At 49.9% G+C, this 20,321-nt stretch overlaps 2 protein-coding genes across 4 annotated transcripts; one reads left to right on the top strand and one right to left on the bottom strand.

Moving 5' to 3' along the window:
- The first annotated feature begins 1,950 nt into the window (after positions 1-1,950).
- On the top strand, positions 1,951-15,958 carry Arhgap4 (Rho GTPase activating protein 4). 3 transcript variants are annotated; one of them, XM_051178319.1, is made up of 22 exons: positions 1,952-2,117; positions 6,367-6,574; positions 6,656-6,818; positions 7,016-7,078; positions 7,364-7,579; positions 8,232-8,360; positions 8,469-8,690; positions 9,446-9,547; positions 9,718-9,909; positions 10,007-10,091; positions 10,342-10,369; positions 10,496-10,598; positions 12,414-12,474; positions 12,560-12,637; positions 12,715-12,849; positions 12,945-13,050; positions 13,141-13,374; positions 13,451-13,524; positions 13,616-13,799; positions 14,100-14,186; positions 14,519-14,618; positions 15,526-15,958. In XM_051178319.1, exons 1-22 carry the CDS (start codon positions 2,051-2,053, stop codon positions 15,757-15,759), a joined length of 2,871 nt encoding a protein of 956 aa, XP_051034276.1. In that variant the 5' UTR covers positions 1,952-2,050; the 3' UTR covers positions 15,760-15,958. The 3 variants fall into 3 exon arrangements, with proteins under 3 accessions (XP_051034278.1, XP_051034276.1, XP_051034277.1); XM_051178321.1 differs by lacking the exon at positions 13,141-13,374 and having other exon boundaries at positions 1,951-2,117; XM_051178320.1 differs by lacking the exon at positions 14,100-14,186.
- Positions 15,959-16,423: 465 nt separating this feature from the next.
- On the bottom strand, positions 16,424-18,619 carry Avpr2 (arginine vasopressin receptor 2). The gene is made up of 3 exons (XM_051178374.1): positions 18,553-18,619; positions 16,941-17,942; positions 16,424-16,760 (listed from the first exon to the last, which is right to left on the bottom strand). The coding sequence occupies exons 1-3, from the start codon at positions 18,617-18,619 to the stop codon at positions 16,555-16,557; spliced, it is 1,275 nt and encodes a 424-aa protein (XP_051034331.1). The 3' UTR covers positions 16,424-16,554.
- Positions 18,620-20,321: the final 1,702 nt, after the last annotated feature.

The following is a 20,321-nucleotide window of genomic DNA, read 5'->3' as shown; positions in this document are numbered from 1 at the left end:
GTGAGTTCCAGAACAGCCAGGGCTACATAGTGAGACCCTGTCTCAAAAACAAACAACAAAACAAACAAACAAAAAAACAGGAACAGGAGCTATAGATACAGAAAGCAGTTTCATTCATGGCTTAGATGCCAAACAAGTGTCCTAAGAGCCAGGGAAATCACTCAAGTTTTCTGTTTTGCTTTTCACTCCGTTTCAATCCAAGTGGCTGAATGGGGCACCATTCAGATTCCTGGAGTCAGAACTGATAACATTTGAAGGCCAGTTCAGCAACCACTTCTTGTTACCTGAATCCTGCCCTGGCCTGGCTCTGCTGGGTGGATGATGGACTCCTGAGGATTGGTCAAGGCTCAGATAGAATGGAAGGCAGGTTGTTTTAACTAACAAGGGCTTGGGTGTCTGGTTTCCCTTAGTATGAGGCACTGTTGGAATAAGTGTCTGCTGACAAAGCAAATTCACATGGATTGATGCCCATTCATATGCTGTAAAAAGAGATACGGGCTTGCTTGATTTGATGGAGGATCTTCGAGGACCTGGCAGCATCTTAGAGAAGAGCAAGTACAGACCAAGAACTAAAGAACTAAGTAATTTTTTTCTGGCCAAGAGGATCAATTACACACAATTGAAAGGTCAGAATAGGCTCCCTCTCAAGCCGGACATTGGTAGCGCACACCTTTGATCTCAACACTTGGGAGACAGAGGCAGACAGATCTCTGTGAGTTCGGCCAGCCTGGTCTACAGAGCAAGTTCCAGGACAGGCTCCAAAGACACAGAGAAATCCTGCCTCAAAAAACGTCTCCCTCTCCTACCAGATCTCCAGGTCAGTGTCACATGTGCTCACATGCACTTTGACATCCATACATGCACATACAGATCTGGACTCCTTTTGCATTTTAGTACCTTCAAGCCTGTCTCCTAAGTTCCTTGCCTGCCTCTCACCATCTGTATACCCCAGGGCTTTCTCTCCATGGAACTGCAGACAGGTGGCTTATCACCTGCCTCCTGCCTTCCCAATTTAGTAGAGAAGCCTGGTGTGATTGTGCACACCTGTAACTCTGCATTTGGGGCAAAGGTAAAAAAATTGCCTCAAGTTTGAGGCTACCCTGGATTGTGTAAGGGGTACCAGGTCAGCCAGGGCTACAGAGTGAGATCCTATGAATGAGACCCTATCTCAAAACAAAACATGAGTAGGTCTTTCCCTCTGGCTTAAGAGTTGGTGAGGATAGAGCAAATCCCCATTATCCTTGAATAAAGAAGGCAATAGTAGTTGTTACTATGCTGTCTCAGAGCCCCCACCAGTATAGGTCCCTACAGATTCAAGATGTAAGGGAAAAGAGACAAAAAGAATGTCTTCCGGCAGCAGGAAGTGGTAACTACCTATGGGGAAATGAGGCTAGTTCTTTCCTTTCGGACTTGAGTAGAAGGGGAACTGTAGCTGAACCCTGTTCCCTCCCCCTCAGGGGGCCCAGAGGGAACAGAGGCCTGCAGTCCTCTGGGGAACTTCCCATCAGCTGTCTGGACTCCCTTAGGCCTCACTCAGGGCTGTGATTCCAGGAAGGAGGGTGGCATCTGATGTCCAGAGGCTGGGGGAGGCAGGCCCCTAGGGGAAGTCTTAGGCCTGGAACAGCTATGGCGCCATTGTTCACTAGTGTTGAGTGAGGGTCAGTAGCCATAGGAGTGTGGTCTGACATTGGGGACCACAAATAGCTTTCTGCAGGCATGTTGGGGCTCTCTGGCATTGGCTGCCTCATGCTGAGTCTTAGGGCTCAAGGTGATCCAGGATAAAGGAGGGAGACAACCTGCCTCAAGAACTCCGCGCCTGCGAAGGGGCGCCTAGTCCTTATGAGTCCCACCCAGGGCAACAGGCAGCTCTGGGTCCAAATCGCCCCGCCCCATCAGGGGCCGTGTGGGGGCGGGGCGGGGCGGGGCGGGGCAGAGCTGGCGGATGGTGCTGGCCTTGGAGCCCCCCCCCCCCTTCCCTGTGCTCGGCGGTCTCGCTTCACCGCTGCCGCGTGGGAGCATCAGGACTCGAAGGCGCTTTCGGCCCTCGGTCATGGCGGCGCACGGGAAGCTGCGGCGGGAGCGGGGGCTGCAGACCGAGTATGAGGCACAAGTGAAAGGTGAGAGGGCACATCAGGCCTGATTCACTGCGGAGACCCCGAGTGTCCGCTGCTGATCCTCAGATACCCCTGAAACGAGGTGAAGCAGGGAGCACAAGGCTCTGCTTCTTGGAGCCTCTTTGGCCTCTCAACTACCTGCCCATGTCCCTCCCGCCTCTACTCAACTTGGGTCGCCTGCTGTTCACTCAGGCAGCAATGACTCTGGTAGCCTGAGGGAAGGGCAGACTGAGGGTGGCTTTTTGGCTGGAGTGTATGGGCCACCTTTGCTTTGCTGGTGGCCTAACACCTCACTCTTAACACCACTAGAATCCATGAAGCCTTAGCACCTTCGCCTCCCTTTGGCAGTGAAGTAACTTGCAGGTTAGGGTTGTTGGCCCTGGGTCAGGCTATAACAGTCAATATGGGTTAGAGAAACTCAACTGGGCTTACTTTACAGCCTTAAGGCTGTTAGACCTCTGGGTTCTGGCAAACAAGTCTATGCAAATCCATTCAAATGAACTTTGTAAGTTCTTAGCTGACAGCTTCATTACTAAAGGGTGTGGTAGGTAACTCTTGCACAGGAAAGGAGGCAGCATCTAACACACCCCAGTTTCTTGTTGCTTCAAGATATCTTGAGTCCCATTACCACTCTCAATGACTCTATATTTTACTTATTGTGGATACAAGCAGAAAAGCAGTGCCACATAGCACAACAGCTCCCAAGAAGAGGAATGAAATGACCATTGGAATTTTCTGACCTGTAGATTTGAATTTATTTGGTTCAAGCAACTTATACCAAAGTATGTTTTAGTGATGTGTTGCTGCTGCAATGTTGAACATAGGTGCCTTTGAAAATATGACCCCGTCCTCATCTTGGTATCCAGGACCAGCTTGAGGTGACTGCAGAGGGTGAGCCAGCAGGTGGAGACAATGATCCCATCCTACTTCCTCAAAATCTCAAGAAGCAGCTGGGTGGTGGTGGTATCGAATGCCTTTAATCCCAGTACTCTGGGAGACAGAGTTCGAGTCTAGCCTGGTATACAAAGACTGTTCCAGGACAGCCATGGCTACAGGGAAACCCTGTTTCAAAACAAAACAAACAAACAAAAAATTGTCCTGAAGCCAAAGTCTCCAATCACTTCAAACAGCAAACACAGGCCAGTGAGTTCCCAGCAAGAAACTGGAGTTTGTCACAAGAGTGTCTTTAAGATGTCCCTGAATAATCAGGGGGTCCAGGTTTTGTAGCTTTTATTTCTCATGTTCCTCTCTTGAAAAGAAAAAAGGTCTTTCAACTCTGTTGGAACAATAGCCCTGTCTTGACACTTTAAATTCTGAAAGGTCAGCATAGTCTCCTTTGGAGGCCATCTATTCTACTCTGCTGGTCAGCAGAAGTGAGAGTGAATGCCTGGCTCACAGGAAGTGCTGGAGGGGCCTGGGTCGCTGCTTTGCAATGCAAATATGCAGGCTTTCTTACACCTTTTTGTCAGCTGGTCTTTGTTTGTTTGGGTGGGTGGGATTGGAGCTTGGTATGCAGCCTAGTCTAGCCTTGAATTTAGTATTTTACTCAGGCTGGTCTGTACCTTGCAGTATCCTCTGCCTCAATCTTCCAGGGCTGGGATGACAAGCCTGTGCTACCACACCCAGCTGTCAGGTCTATGTATAAATATGTGTTTGCTCTGGATTCTGGAAATAATCTTATTTTATAGAAGAGAAGCAGTCCTTGCCCTTGCTGGTTCACAGTCCTGAGGAGAGAAAAATTTCACACAGCTGATTTCATGTATGGTAGTAACAACTGCAAAGGACAGCCTAGGTGCCAAGAACACATGAGGCCAGACAAAGGCCAAAGCTAATTTGATAGATCAGGGTTGTTTGAGCTGAGATCTGAAAGCTCTGCCATGGCAGAACCTGGAAACTGACTTTTGGCAGGAGTTTCCTGCCCTCTGTGGACCTTAGATGCAACTGGCTTGCAATCTATACCTCTGGGACAGTGGCTGGTGGGCATGTTCTGAACCAGAGGTGCTGTTGCTATTGGTGGAGAATCCACAGGATACTGTGGTCTGCTGGTGCACTTGGCATTGTGTAGCTATAATAGTTCTCTCCTTGAGTAGCATATTCTTTTTGGAGGGCAGGGCAGCCTAGGGAAGGGCATGCTTGGAATGAACTTAAATTGCCATTCCTGAAAACCTATTATTTTCATTTAGTGAAGATTTCCCTGATTTGACATCAGCAGCATTAGCATTCATCCTTACCAGTGGTTGGCACACACTACTTCAGCCTTAGGAGGCTGGTGACAGTGACACTTGGCATTTTGGTCTTTGCTTTTGGCTTCAGTGTTGGTGGTTTCCATATATACACATACCAACTTCTTTCTGTTTAACTTGTCCTCTTGGTGGAAATTTAGCAATTCCAGTGACCAGATTAAAGGTATGCCCCAAAGCCCACTGGGGAGAGAGTCCAGTGAGTATTGTGGAAGGCTGATGAGAGGCCATGTAGACCTCTGGATCTGGAGCACCTGGACTCTGGAAAAGAAGTAAGTCCCACCATAGAGTATAGTCAGAGAGCAGACAGAACACACCAAGAAAGGAAATCAGAAGGGGAGATGGGGAGGTCTGGGCAGGAGATCTCTAAGGAGGCCTTTTCTCTCATAGTCCTAGGAAAGTCTCTGTCAAGACAGATCTCTTTACAGTGGATTTCTTTTGAGCAGCTACCCCTGGAGCTTGCCTTTCAGACTGGCCCCAGTACCTACCATCTTTTCCTTAGACAAGTATCCCTTGAGCTCTACAATGTAGCCAGAGGGACCCTGAAAATGAAATGAGTCCACAGGCCTCTACCCCCTGACTCTGTTCCTGATTCCTCTCGCCCTTCCTTCTTTTTTGTTTATTGTTTTTGTTTTGTGTTTTGTTTTTTGAGACAGGGTTTATCTGTGTAATGGCTCTGGCTGTCCTGGAACTCAGTCTGTAGATCAGGCTGGCCTGGAACTCACAAAGATCTGCCTGCCTCTGCCTCCTGTGTGTTGGCATCAATGTCATACATCACCACCCTGCTTTTTTTGTTTGTTTTTTGAGACAGAGTTTCTCTGTGTAACAGTCCTGGCTGTCCTGGAACTTGCTCTATAGATCAGGCTGGCCTCAAACTCACCTTCCTCTGCCTCCCGAGTGCTGGGATTAAAGGTGCCTGCCACCAATGCCTGCCTCCCTTTGCTTTTTGTGTACTTTTTTTTTAAGGCAGTGTCCCCTGTATTCCAGGCAAGCTTCAACTCACAGTTCAGCCAAAGATGATCTTGAAATTTAGATATTTCTCCTGCTACTTCTTGAGTATTGGGATTACAAATGTGCATCACCACATTTTGCCTGTGTATGCATCTTATAAGCACCCATCATTGCTCCTTTTCCATTCTGCCATGGCTCTTTTCCCATGCTGTCTTTCCCCCTCACTATGGTCCCAGCTCCAAAAGAGCAAGCACTGCCTAGAATATGCCTGGAAATAGATATGAAGTCACCATTCTACTAATGAAGAAATCAATTAGTGTTCTGCTCTAAGGACGTGGCTGAAGACCTAACTGTGGACATCCCACTTACTAGAAGCCAAGACAGTGTGTCTTTGTGCTTGATGTATTGATGTGCCTATTGTGGAGCTCATCTGGGCCCTCAGTCTGGAGGGGGGGGGTGAGTGTTACTAGCAGCTTGCAGGACAGGCAGCTTTTGCTTGAGATATGGGTGAGGAAAGAAGTATTGCTAAATTGAGCCAGAGATAAGATGTCAAAAGGCCTGTGGTGTTGTGGGGCCCTCAGCTATGACTCCCCTGTATAATAGAGAGAAAAACCCCGGGGGTAACTGCCAGTAGAAAACAACAGACAGAAAGCTTACACCACCCCTTCCCTGTTCACTTATCAACCTTGACAGGAACACTTGGCCATTACCCTTACTATGGGACTGGTTTGACTTGGCCTGAAGTCCCTGATGGCTTGGCCAAGTGCCACAGAGTCCTGCCCCTGAGTAGTTTCTTATGTCTGTTCAGAAGCCACAGCATAGAGTTTTATCCCTTAGGGCCCTTCTCAAGTGCACAGGGCCTACTGAGCCTGGGTACCTTGCTTCAGGGTACACTTATTTTTCTGCATTTAGTTCCAGTTTTTTACCTCAAGTCATGTACCAAGGAGCCTTTGTTGTGGACAGAATGGCTCTCTGTCTGTCTTTGTCTCGTCTACCTCTTACTGCCCTGGTTGGTTCCTGCTGTGCATGTCTGCCAGGCCTGAACGTAGGTCCTCTTGCAGGGATACGCTGGCAATTGAATGAGCAACTCCGTTGCCTGGAGCTTCAGGGAGAGCTGCGTCGAGACTTGTTGCAAGAGCTAGCTGAGTTCATGCGGCGCCGGGCAGAGGTGGAGTTGGAGTACTCTCGAGGCCTGGACAAGTTGGCTGACCGCTTTGCCAGCCGCAGTGGTCGCTTGGGGGGCAGCAGCCGGGAGCAGCAAAGCTTCCAGTAGGTACCACACTGGCTGGCAGCAGTGCCTTGCAGGGCCTGATACCTAGGCTCCCTGGTCTGAATATTCCTCTGCTACAGGAAGGAGCCGACTCTCCTGTCATCGTTGCACTGCTGGGCTGTGTTGCTGGAGCATACTAGGCAGCAGAGTCGTGAAAGTGCCGTTCTCAGTGAGGTGCTGGCTGGGCCCCTGGCTCAGCGCCTGAGTCATATTGCCGAGGATGTAGGACGTATAGTCAGAAAGGTAGAGTCACACAAATTGTGGAGGGTCTCAGGATCTAGCAGAGCCCACACCTATCTGGAGGCACTGTAATTGAGAGGCATGGGATGCTGGGTGGAAGTTGCAGCCCAAGGTTGGCTTGTACCCATCTCAGGTGGGATGGGTTGTCACAGGGTGATGGGAGGACAATGCTATGCTCACACATACCCCTTCATTTCTAGAGTAAGGACCTGGTGCAGCAGCTACAGGATGAGCTCCTGGAGGTGGTCTCAGAACTCCAGACAGTAAGCAGGACCTATTGTGTGCTGGTCAGGGGAAAGCAGAAACATCCCCAAGCCATTGTATCTCCAAGTCAGGGTCAAGAGAATGGGTGCTGAGGGATGACTTGAGTCTGGGGTGGGGGAGGCAACAGGCACGGGCCTGTCTATGCTCTGGGGACAGAGTGGTTAAGATGACAACATGCTTTGGTAAAATGGCCCAACCATCAGATCTAAATCCCAGAGGTGCTGAGGGGTACTGTTCCAGGTCATGACCTTCAGCAGGGATGCCTTTCCTGGGCTTCCCTGCAGACCAAGAAGACATATCATGTGTACCACTTGGAGAGCATGAATGCTGAGGCCAAACTCCGGGAAGCTGAGCGGCAGGAGGAGAAGCGATCAGGCCGGAGTGCCCTGCCCACCACCATTGCTGCTTCTGCTAGCTGCACCACGACTACTGTTACCACTAATGAGACAGGACCCCTCCGAAAGAGCTCCCTCAAGAAAGGAGGGCGACTAGTGGAGAAGGTGGGCCTGGAGAGCTATGGGACCCCTCTGTACAGATCTGCTGGCTCTGGCCTTTGTTCCTATAAGCTGTCTATGGGACAAAAGAGTGTGGGGGGTAGAGCCATAGGCCTCCAGCAAGATTCTTTCTCACAGAGATCCGTCTCCCTCTTAATCCCGAGTCCTAGGATTACAGGTGTGTACCACCACCTCTTAGCTTCTGGCTGCTGGGAGTAAAGGTGTGTGTCTCCACTGCCTGATCTCTATAGCTTGAGGCTGACTTTGCTTTCTGAATCCTCAGGCAAGCTGTAATAAATCATAAATAATATATCACTACATGAATATGAATGCCTTTTACTTAGCCATCTGCTTCCACTTCTCTGGAGAATGACATGAGGCATGTTGGGAACTCAAACCAAGGCATTGGGTAGGGGAATCAGCCCTTGCCAAGAGATCAAAAGTTGCCAGTGAAGAGCTAGGGAGTCAAGACAAGTTCCGGGCATTGAGTGGGAGACCTTGTGCACAGTAGGACTGAGCACTGAGGGTGGACCAAGGGTTGGTGTGTGGCAGTGTAAAAAGGTTCATGTTATATTAAATATAAGGGACCTGTGGCACATTGGGCATACTTTTTGGCAGAGGGAATGGGAAAAAGTGGTCTCCTTGGTGTCTTGAGCAGCGTCAGGCCAAGTTCTTGGAGCATAAACTTAAGTGCACCAAGGCCCGAAACGAGTACCTGCTCAGCCTGGCCAGTGTCAATGCCGCCGTCAGCAACTACTACTTGCAGGATATCTTGGACCTCATGGATGTAAGTCTCATGTGGGCAGGCAAATGGGATCATGCCATTGAGCTTAAATGCTTTGAGCCAATGGCTCTAGCTCCAGGCCCACAACAGCGTCTACCTGCTTCTTCCCAGTGCTGTGACACAGGTTTCCATTTGGCCCTGGGGCAGGCCCTCCGGAGCTACACAGCTGCTGAGAACCGCACCCAAGCCTCCCAGATACAGGGATTGGGCAGCCTGGAAGAAACTCTGGAGGCTTTGGATCCTCCAGGGGACAAGGCCAAAGTGCTTGAGGTTCATGCCTTGGCTTTCTGTCCCCCTCCACATTTCGACTACCAGCCCCATGAAGGTGATGAGGTGAGAGGTTCAGTTTATTCCACTCCTGCTACCCCTAAGGCCCAAGCATGATTTCAAAGGACTTCACATTCTCTGTACTTTATGCTAATGTGAGTCAGTCACATAATTTATATGTTACTAAAACAAAACAGATTCCAGGATGCTAAAGGTCCTTATTTATCAGTCCTTCATTTCATGGCTTCTGGCCCATTAAAACAGTTTGTTGTGGCGGTTCACTCAGGGGGATGCCCTTAAACACAGTGCAACCACAGCAATCCAGATGTTCACCTTGGCTGCCATACACTATACATTGAAAACTGTAGCCTTGTATGGTAGTACATGCCAGTCATCGTAGCACTGGGGAAACTAAGGCAGAAGGATTATCCTAAGTTTAAGTCTAGCCTGTGCTACATAATGAAGCCCCCAGCCTGGCTCATTACGTTCCTCAAGGTTCCATCTAGCAGCATATGTCCTTTTTTCATATGACTTAGACTTTATGTGTTCCTTTGTATTGGTATTTGAAACTTTCTGAAGATACAAGTTATATCCCTGGCTGCCACTGTAGCTCAGTTGGTAAAGTGCTTACCTAGCATGCATGAAGCCCTTTGTTCTATCCCCAGCACCCCATAAACCAGACATGGTGGTAAATATCTGTTACCCTAACACTCAGGAATTGGAGGCAAGCAACAGATATGTACCCTGTTTCTTATCCTGGCTAACTCATCTGAGTTCTTTGCCCTGGCCTAGTCCTCAGTCCCTGGTACTACCCTTTGCAGGTGGCTGAGTTCCAGGTTGAGATGGAACTTCAGGATGAGATTTTACCCAGAGCCCAAAACATCCAGAGTCGCCTGAACCAAAAGACCATCGAGACAGAAGAGGCATGAATGACTGAGCCTGGGGTGGGGACGGGCCTTAGAGCTTTCTCTCAGCTTCAGCTGCCCAGACAGTTCCTTCCTAGCTAGCAGTAGCTTTCCTTTCCTCTTTCTACACTAGGCTTCTCCCCCACCCCAACCCTGTTCTCTGCTCACTGCTGGCACTGTCCCCTCAGGTGAATAAGACACTGAAGGCAACACTTCAGGCTCTGCTAGAGGTGGTAGCATCAGAGGATGGGGACATGTTGGACTCTTTGCAGACCAGCCCCTCCACTGAGTCCCTCAAATCCACAAGCTCAGACCCAGGCACCAGACAGACAGGCCGAAGACGGAGCCAGCAGCAGGAGACAGAGACCTTCTACATTACGGTGGGGCTAGACAGGCGGGACAAAGCCACAAAGGGCAACAGAGGGAAAAGGGACTGTATTTAGGTTCAAGCTAGGGACTCTTCTTTGGGCTTTCCAGAAGCTGCAAGAGTATCTGAGTGGCCGGAGCATTCTTGCCAAGCTGCAGGCCAAGCATGAAAAGCTACAGGAGGCCATTCAACGAGGTATGCACTGCTCTAGGCCCACCCTCTCTCTAGGGCCCAAAGCTGCCCCTATCCTCCCTCTGATCTGGCCATGCTTCTCCCTAACCAGAGAGGTTGTTTGGCATACAGGGACTAACCCAGCATAGGTGCCGACTTCTCTCCTACCCGTTGGTCCTTTGACTATCCTTAGCTTTCAGTCCAAGTCTCCTCTGTCTGGGGTTAATTGAAAATTCCCAGTCTGAGAGACAGACCAATATTTGCTCCTTTCCAGGTGACAAGGAAGAGCGAAAAACATGTTGGTGAGTCCTTGATGAGGTACTGGCCTATTTAGAAGTACTGCTAGTACCCTGTGGCCCGGCTATGTTAGCGATAGGAAAACTTTTCCATGTCTTGTTCCCCTAAAATGCAGTTCCCATTCTTCTCAGGATCCAGTGCACAGAGACAAAATTTCACAAGAGCCACCACCCCCATCCTACATCCCAGTGTAATCAGAAACTCTTTGGAGGTGACCTGGAAAAGTTTATCCAGGTATTTGTTTTGCCCCACACTCCAACTCATTGGAGGCCATTTCTGTCCCTTCTGGTCTTTCCCTTGCCTTGGTGGCCCAGGAAACTGCCTAATCCCAGTGCTCTCTAGTCCCAACCTTCCTGGGTAGATAGAACTCAAGTGCTTCTTCCTATGCAGGCCATTTGTGAATGCTGCTGAGGTTACCCTGGGCTTCCTAGTGGCTTGTACCTATTTAAAGGAACTATTTCTTTTATAATTGTTTGCTTTTTGATTTTTGAGACAGAATCACTGTCTAGATCAGGCTGGCCTCAAACTGCTTCCCAAGTGCTGGGATTAAAGGTGTGCTACTACCATCCAGCTTTAAAGGGAACTCTTAAGGAACTCAGAAAACCTGAGGTTCCAGAGGCTGGAGAGATGGTTCAGTGATTAGGAGCATTGCTGCTCTTCCAGAGGACCTGGGTTCAATTCCCAGTACTTACATAGCTAGTTCCATGGATCTGATAGTTTTACACAGAAATGAATGCAGGCAAAACACCAATGCACATAAAATTTTTAAAAATTAAAATATATACTTAAAAATATAAAAAGAAAACCTGAGACTGCAACATTTTTAGGGTTGAGTCCCCCCCCCCCCCCCCCCCCCCGCCATGATTAGGACAGCACAAGATGCTTATAAGCTTATAACTGTCTGTAGCTCCACTTTCAGGGGATCTAACACTTCCACATATATACATGCAGGCAAAACATAAATGCACATGAAATAAAAATAAACATGTTATTTTTTTAAATATTAAAAAAAGAATTTTCAAGATCATATAGGCAAGTTATAAGCTGTCATGTGGGTGTTGGGAATTGAACCTGGGTTCTCTGGAAGAGCAGCCAGTGCTCCCAACTAATGAGCCATTTTTCCAGCCCCTGACCTTGACAATTTTAAATAGAAAAAAAAAAAAAACCAAAACAGAAGAAGAAAAAAAGAATGCAGCAGAGATCTGAAAGAGCCAGGTGTGGTTTGTGCAGCCTCTAATCCTAGCACTTAATGGGTAGAGGCAGGAGGATCAGGAGATCAAGGCTAGTAGCTTTAGCTACATAACAAGTTGTAGGCCAGCCTGGGATTAATGAGATGCTGTCTCAAAAGGAAGGGAGGAAAAATAACAGTGTCATTTACAATTGTGTCATTATGTACCTAGAGCATTCATAAGAATCAAACCATTTGTCAGGCGTTGTGGTGCACGTCTTCAATCCCAGCACTTGGGAGGCAGAGGCAAGCAGATCTCTGTGAGTTCAAAGCCAGCCTGGTCTACAGAGAGAGTTCCAACACAGGCTCCAAAGCTACAGAGAAACCCTGTCTCAAAAAAAAATAAACAGGGAGCTGGAGAGATGGCTCACCTTTTAAGAGCACTGGCTATTTTTCCAGAGGTCCTGAGTTCAGTTTCCAGCAACTATATTGTGACTTACAACCATCTGTAATGAGATCTGGTGCCCTCTTCTGGCCTGCAGGGATACATGCAGGCATGTAGAACAGTATATACATAATAAATAAATAAATCTTTAAAAAAACATGAAAAAACAAAAGCAAAAATCAGACCATTTAAAGGAACAGATATAAGGTTTGCAGTATTCTTTGACTGAAGGTCAATATCTGCATTTTGATTGCCTTATTACACTTGTAACAATTTGCAAATAAAAGGTAAAGTGCCGCTTTAATGGCACCAGCAAATCAGTTCCTTCACAGAGGTTCAGTGAACTCCACTATAGTACTATTAGGAGAAAAGTGATAGAATGACCAAGGGACTTGCTGTGTGTCCCTAGTGAAATAAATGTGTTCTCTGTCCCCAGAGCTCAGGCCAACCGGTGCCCCTTGTGGTGGAAAGCTGTATCCGTTTCATTAACCTCAATGGTAAGTGTACCCTATCTTCTACCACCCTGTCACTGGATATTTGTAGGAGAGGGGATTCTGCCTCTTGGCTTCTTATTCTCCACAGGCCTACAGCATGAAGGCATCTTCCGGGTATCAGGTGCCCAGGCCCGGATCTCTGAAATCCGAGATGCCTTTGAAAGAGGTGAGGACCGATAGATAAGTGTGGCAGTGGCTTCGTTAGGCACAAGTAACCTCATTTTACCATGTTAATCTACACAGGGGAGGACCCTCTGGTGAACGGTTGTACTGCTCATGACCTAGACTCAGTGGCTGGGGTACTGAAGTTGTACTTCCGGAGCCTGGAACCACCACTCTTCCCCTTGGACATGTTTAGTGAACTTCTGACTTCAGCAGGTGAGGCCTGAGGTCAGCTGGGTAGGAGGGCCACCCACTAATGCTAGTGGCTACATCTTTACTCAGTCTGCTATCTTGGGCTTCCTTGGCCACAGAACTGGAGGCTGTGGGTGAGCGGGTAGAGGCTGTGAGCCATCTGTTGTCCAGACTACCCAGACCTGTGCTAGTGGTCCTGCGATATCTCTTTACCTTCCTCAACCAGTGAGTACTTCTGGAGAGCCAGTTGACTCTTGAGGGCGGAGGGGTCACTAGTGCTGTAACTCCCTACCTGTGGCATGCATGTTTCCCCAGCCTGTCCCAATACAGCGATGAGAACATGATGGACTCCTACAACCTGGCTGTATGCTTCGGGCCTACACTGTTGCCTGTGCCTGCTGGGCAGGACCCTGTAGCCTTGCAGGGCCGGGTGAACCAGCTGGTGCAGACTCTTATCCTACAACCAGCTCGAGTTTTCCCACCTCTGGCCATATTGCCAGGCCCCATCTATGAGAAGTGCATGGCACCACCTTCTGCCAGCTGCCTGGGGTATGCTTTTGGGCGCTTATGGGAGGAGAGGGAATCTAGTGGAGGAAAGCCTGCCTTACTCTGCTTGAAACATCAGGGATAGCCAGTTGGAAAACCTTGTTGGGGAGCCGGAGCTGGAGTTGGAAGCTGGGACCACAGCTCAGGAAGATGGTGAGGAAGGATTCATTTATCAGCAAGGCTCTACCCAATCCTTTATCTGTGTACCCACTCTACCCTCAGCCTGACCATCTCTTCCTGACAGACCCAGAGGGATTTGTGGAGGCTGTGGCCTGCTTTGCCTATACTGGCCGCACAGCCCAGGAGCTGACATTCCAGCGAGGGGATGTGCTACGGCTCTATGCTCGAGCATCAAGTGACTGGTGGCGAGGGGAGCATGCTGGTGTGCAGGGACTCATTCCCCATAAGTACATCACACTGCCTGAGGGGTGAGTGAGCTGCAGCCGTGGGGAGTGTCCCATTGTATCTGCCGTGGGTCTCCTGACCTCTGAGCATAGAGTCTCCAGGTTGTCGTCTTTCTGGAAGTAGCTGCTGTCATTCTTACATGCTCAAACAGGACTTGTTCTAACCAAAGTTGCTGCCCTCCCCAACCCTGAAACAGAGTCTATAGGCCTGGGTTGGGCCCAAGAACAACTATTTCCAACTCCTTTGATTGGGGTAAGGGGATATTAACATCCAAGCTCCAGCCTGGAAAGAGTCCAAAGCAAGTTAGCCTTTTCCCTTCCCAGGGATGAGAAACAGACAGCTGGTCTGCAGGCCACGGTGGAATCTGTGAGCCATTCAAAAGGCTTCCTGGCCTTGGAGTTTACCAATCGGTGAGCAAGGAAAAGGCAGGCCTTTGGAAAGACCTCTTAGCTTATGTGTGCTATTTGAAGCAGCAGGCACCATGGGTCAGAGGCTACCTGCATTGTTAATCTTTAGGGTATGTGCTCAGGCTTTGGCCACGTGGAATTGGGTGAGTTGTTGCATAAAGGACACTGTGTGGACAGAAAAGAGTCAGCCTTATTTGTGACTTGGAGAGGTTCTAGAGGGATTTGGGGACCACGGAGGCTCACTTCTTTCCTAGGCCATACCTAAGATGGGCAGTACCAGATTAGGTCAAGGATTTCCCAGGGCCATCACTAATCTTCCTATTTGTGCCTTATAGGCTGGAGCTAGGCACCCCACTTGAAGCTGTGGGCCCTTCTGGGCACAGACGATACTGTTTGGTCCCCACCTCCCCTGAGCAACATGTGCAGATAGATAAGGTAAGAGCCAGGACTGGCTATAGGGCCAGCAGGGGGCGCCTCTTCTACATAGTCTCTGCCTTTCCCAAGGTGAAGCTTGTTGTTGTCTTTGGTCCCAGTCCAGGGGCACCCAGTACCAGCAAGTCAAGTCACAATCTAGGGAGGGGCAAGGGGACAAGGGGGAAGAGACAGTGCGGGAGGGACAGGGTAGGGACACAAGAGCAGAGATGAGAGGGCAGAAGATCATCAGGCCAGCTGTGGTATGGGACTCAACACTCTTGAGCTAGAGGGAAGCCAGACTGTTTAGGCTGATATGGGTTAGGGGTTCCAGGATAGAGTTTAAGGCTGGCACCTAGGCTAAAGTGCTTAGCCAGCCAGGGATGGTCAAAAGAAAGATAATAGGGAAGTAGGAGGGACAGCTGACTGAAGAAACAAAATAGTCTCAGAACAAGGTTGTGATGAGTGGCACAACTTGGGAGTTCCCTTTATACAGTGGGTCCTTTGAGCCACTATGATCTGGGCAGAGAATCCCTGAAGGCCATTGCTAAGTCTTAGGAAGAGTGGCCCCACTCCTAGGCTTAGGGAGTCTAGGGAAGGTTGGTAAACACACAGGAACTAAAGCCTGGCAGCTGGAGATCCAGGGGAAGACACTGACCTGGGAGTCACCAGCATGTTGACAGCCCCAGGGACCGTGATGGAAGCTGTGATATTAGCCAGACAAAAAGTAAGGGTGAGAAGAGGGGGCCCAGGGCTCAGAGCCAGACCAAGAACAACAACCCTGAAAGTGACTAGAGGAAGGAAGTTGCAATGGAGTGGGGAGGTGGCCTGAAGGTTCGGGAGAGAGAACCTGGCTGTGGCATGGTAACCAAGGCCTCAGTTTGGGGAGTAGAGGAAACTCACTGAGCCCTCCATCTTTCCTTTCTGCTAGGTTGTGGCGCAGAACATGGACTCTGTATTTAAGGAGCTCTTGGGAAAGGCTGCTGTCCGCCAGGGACATGGGCTAGCATCGACAGCCTCCCCAAGGCTAGGAACCCGAAACCTGAAGCCCCTGGCCTGCAGCAACTTCGGCAAAAACCAAGTCTTCTCCCGGGGACTTGGGGCTCCAGTTTCCCCCTCAGCCTCCCACCCCCAGGTTCCAGACACAACTCGCAAGCCACTCTGAGGCAGCTTACCTCCAGCAGTAACCAGCCCACCATTCCCCCTAGGCCTGTTGCCTCTCCACAGCCCTGCTCTAGGACTATTTGAAAAGTAGCAAAAGAAGGAGGCTAGAGACAAGCCTCTCTGTGCCTTTGTTGGGAAGCCTTGGGATGTAGCTGTGGAGAATGGAAGTTACAGCAATTCATAAAGATCCATGCGCTGGTTGCTGTTGCAATAACCTATACTCTGTTTTGGGGGGGGGGCTAAACAGGTCAGATGCAGAGCAGCTCCCAGAGCCTGTACTGCTAGAGGCCAGATGCCAAGACAGAATGTTGACCAGCTTCAACAGCTTCTCTTGGAAAAGAGGATCCTCTAACATGGAGTTGTCTTTTGTCATTTGGGGACCTGCTCCCAAAAGTACAATCTTGGTTGCTCATATCATAGATTACTGACTGTGTGTACATCTATAGGTATAGGGGTCTTTGTCTTTATTCCAGCCTCTGTACCCACCATTTACCTGGTCCAAGGAAATCTTTTCCATGTGGAAAATGAACTGTAACTTTTATTATGGAAATAGGCAGAAGGGAGGAATGACAGGAAGTTCTACTAGCCCCATCCTGGTCCTTCCCATGGCTGGCACAATGGAGTCAAGTTAAGGGTTTCCTTAAAGTCTTAGAACATTTCTTCTTGCATACCTGGGGACGATAAATCCTAGGGAGGATCAAGGATAGCCAGGGTACCCATCTCTTGGTGCTCCCAGGGCCAACCTCAGTCAGCTGAGCTACAGGGAGACTTTAGATGGAAAGAGCCCAGTGGCTGCTCAGGAAGGAGTATCCTTGGTCAGAGAGGAGCTGGCCGTGGCACAGGACTCATCGTGAGGCCCCAGGCTGGGTGTAGTATGCCTTTGAGCACAGCAAAGCAGGCTGCGCAACTCTGAGGAGACGCTGCTACTGAAGGAAGCATAGATCCAGGGGTTGGTACAGCTGTTAAGGCTAGCCAGCAGCATGAGCAGCACAAAGGGAGGCCCTATGAAGAAGAGAAGAGGCCAGGTTGGAGCTCAGGGTGTGCCTTGCTCATGCTAGCAAGCCATGGGGACACCACATGTAAACCCACTAGTAGGGCATAAAGATAGCAAGTGGAGTAGTTGGATGTGTATGTTCAAGCCCTTACCTCCCCCACCCCAACCTTAGCCACACCCACACCCACTTTCCAGAGGAGCCTCTGGGTCCCACGCTGCCCACAGCTGCACAAGGAAGAACGGTGCCCAGCACAGTACGTAGACAATCACAATCACCAGTGTCATCCTCACAGTCTTGGCCATGGCTGCTGATACATGGGCTCCTTTGGTGGGGCTGCCTGTCCGGTGCCCTCTGCGGCGCCTCCCTGACCTCTCAGATGGCTCTGGCACCAGACTGGCATGAATCTCTCGGAAGATAAGAACCTGGCAGGCAGCAATGCCTAGGGCAGGTGCTACAAATACCATTAAGGCAATCCAGGTGACGTAGGCACGAAGGCCCCAGGGCTCTGCAAATCGGGCCCAGCAATCAAATACTCCACTGCCATTTCCCACATCTCGTTGAGCAAAAATGAAGAGCTGAGGCAGGCTGAGAAGGAGTGAGAAGGCCCAGGCCACCAGCACTGGCCGGTTCCAGCGAGCCCCACCTCCGTGGCGGTATGCCAACATAGGGCGGCAGATGGCGCGGTGTCGGTCTAGCGTCATGGCCAGGATCATATAGGAGGAGGCATACATGCCCACCATCTGCAGGTACTTGACGGCCCGACACAGGGCATCGGGGCCATGGAAGCGGTCAGTGACATCCCAAGCCAGCTGGGGCAGCACTTGAAACAGAGCCACAGCCAGGTCAGCTAGGCACAAATGACTGATGAAGACGTGCATGGGTGCCCAGCGTCCACGCCGGCCCCGTCGTATTAGGGCTCCCAGCACCAAGCCATTGCTCAAGGCCACAGCCACAAAGACGGTAGAAAGCAGGGCTAGTTCAGCCCGGACTAGTAGTGGGTCTCGGTCATCCAGTAGCTCCTCCTGGCTGCTGTTGCTAGAAGGGCTAGGAGGCGAAAGAAGCCCAGGCACAGCTAGGAGAGGGTGAGGGACAAAGAACACTTTAGTAGGGTGCTGTGTAGGCTCCCTAGAATGAGGAAGTTCAAATGCCAGGGATAGTGGCCTGTGCAATTGAACCCTTTGTTGGTCTTACTGGACCCTAGCAGAAGTATGTATTTTGGAAGGCAGTACCTTCCCTTCAGCCCCTTCTGACCGCCCACCAGCTCACAAGAAAGGGAAAGAAGTTTTAGAAAAAGAGCCTTCTCAGCTTCATCAAACCCACCTAGCCCACCTGGCTCATCCAAGCAAGAGGGAGCAGAAACCCAGTGGCTGGAACCTTACCAGATATAGTGGACACGAGGAGCATGGTGGGGTTGGCTGCAGGTGACCTGTACACCTGTTACAGGACCCAACTCAGCCTCCACTCCAGGGGCCAGCCTCACTGTGCAGGCTCACCACACAGGATAGAGGTGCCAGGAGGCAGGTGCCTCTCCAAAGGTACTTTCACAGGATGTAGGTCCAGCCTATATTTAGGCCTGGGGAGGGGATATAAAGAATAGTCAGACAGAATAACACAGAAAGCCCAGGTTCTATCCAGGCAGCTCACAAGAGCCAGCCTGCTGATTAGGCCATCAGAGGTAAACACTAAGGACCCCCCCCTCACCTAGACGGCAGCTTGAATAGACCACCATTGGAGGGCTAAGTAAGGACTGGACAAGAGAGAACAAGTGTGCTTCTCAGAGTCCTTTTGTAGCCCCTTACCTGCTTCAGCTCCTGCGCTTCTGGGCAGCAGCGTGAAGGTGGCCCAGTGCTTGGATCTGCTCTCCATTGTTGGCCCCGCCCCAACCCAGCCTCAGGGAATGACCTGCACTGGAGACTTCCCCCTCTTCTCCCTCATGCTCCTCCCCTAGCCTGCCTCCTCCCCTGGCCCCCTTCCTCCCCCTACCAGGAAGTTAGTTCCTGGCCTCTAATTTCCCTTTGTGCCCCTGGCTTCCTAGGTTAGTCCCCAGGACCATCCCTCTTAAGCCCAGTCCCCATCTTGGTTCAGCAGCAATCTCTGTCCTGTCTGTTCCTACTCCACAGGTCCACTTTGCTAAAACATTTGGTATGAAAGTGCTGTGGGAAACTATTTAGTGCCGCATCTCATCTCCTAAGTGGGAAACTGAGGCTGGAGATGGCTGGACCTGACCCAGAATCATTACTTTTCATGGCAAAACCATCTTTACCCAAGCCAGGCTCCTTCTTTTGTCTACATCTCCGGGTGACAAAGGGCTAAAAGCATGGGGATGAGAGAACCTCTCAGGACCATTCAAGCCCTTCCTACTTAATTAGGGCTGGCTGCCTAGAGATGAGGGACTGGAAGGGAAGGGGTGGGGCTAGGGCTAAGCCAGGGCCAAATGTGCCCGGAGTGATCCAGCTTCCTTCCCAGGTACCTGTAGGAACCAGGAGCACCCCCACCGTCTTCCTCATGCCCCACCTGCATCCGATTGCCCCCAGAGGAGGAAGACCTTTCAGACTGACCTCCAGTATACTTACCTGTTTCTCCATACGTATACCCTCAAATACATGCTTCACAGAACATGAAGACTCATACATTTGTGCACAAACAGCAGGCTCAGTGATCCAAGTTTCCATGTGAAAGAACCTGATATGTAAGGCCCTCTCTCTCACAGAGCCGACTCCTGCCACCTGTAAACTCACCAGCTCCCCCTCTTTCTATGGCTCTCTGTTCAAGTTAGCTTGATCTAATCCCAGACTTTAGCCTGTTTATTCACCTAAAGCCAAGCTCCTTTTTTTTGGCCTGTTTCTCGATTTTCTTCCTTTGACCTGCAAGGTTAGCAAACCAAAACAGTACTGGTGTGGATCAGGCCCAGGGACCTTGTCAACAGTCAAGGTCTCCTCTTCCTGCCCAGAGAGTCTAGTGGAGTTCCAGCCTCTCCTTGCCCCTTGGGGTAGGAGACATGAAGTGGATGCCTTCCTAAGAGACAGATGCAAAAAAGAGAGAGATAGGGATGCACAATGCACACCCACTCCCATTCCTCTTGTACATGCTATGCAGCTCAGACCTTCATATCCCACTTTATATACAGGGTCACACATCACCCAATCCACACTGCACATATAGATAACCTATTACACATACACACATCTCAAAGGTTTATCATGATTTTTGGGTTCTTTGGATTTTGCTGTTTTGAAACAGGGTCTACTGGTAAGCCTGGAACTCCCTAAATAACTTAGACTGGCCTCAAACTTGCATGGATTCTCTTTCCTCTACTTCCCAAGTACAGATTACAGACATGCAGCACCATGCTTTACCTGTTTCTTTGTTTTTTGAAACAAGATCTCCATGTAGCTCTGGTGGTCCTCCAACTCACTGAGACCATGTGCCCCTGCCTCCCGAGTGCTGGGATTACAGGCTTGTTTTGGTTGTTGTTGATTTATTTGTTTGTTTGGTTGCTTTTTGGTTTTTGAGACAGGATTTCTTTGTGAAACAGTCCTGGCTGGCCTGGAACTTACTTTGTAGACCA

Source organism: Phodopus roborovskii, unplaced genomic scaffold (genome assembly GCF_943737965.1).
Source record: "Phodopus roborovskii unplaced genomic scaffold, PHOROB, whole genome shotgun sequence".
NCBI lineage: Eukaryota > Metazoa > Chordata > Mammalia > Rodentia > Cricetidae > Phodopus > Phodopus roborovskii.
This window is presented reverse-complemented; position numbering and strand designations above follow the sequence as displayed.

Bases quoted from the DNA above. Each gene is read 5' to 3' on its own strand.
- Arhgap4 (XM_051178319.1), top strand. From the start codon at position 2,051: ATGGCGGCGCACGGGAAGCTGCGGCGGGAGCGGGGGCTGCAGACCGAG. The intron at 8,361-8,468 runs GTAAGTCTCATG...GCTTCTTCCCAG, and splicing joins ATATCTTGGACCTCATGGAT to TGCTGTGACACAGGTTTCCA. The intron at 12,475-12,559 runs GTAAGTGTACCC...TATTCTCCACAG, and splicing joins CCGTTTCATTAACCTCAATG to GCCTACAGCATGAAGGCATC.
- Avpr2 (XM_051178374.1), bottom strand. From the start codon at position 18,619: ATGGAGAGCAGATCCAAGCACTGGGCCACCTTCACGCTGCTGCCCAGA. The intron at 17,943-18,552 runs GTAAGGGGCTAC...CTAGGGTCCAGT, and splicing joins AAGCGCAGGAGCTGAAGCAG to AAGACCAACAAAGGGTTCAA. The intron at 16,761-16,940 runs GTGGGTGTGGGT...TCTTCTTCATAG, and splicing joins CCCAGAGGCTCCTCTGGAAA to GGCCTCCCTTTGTGCTGCTC.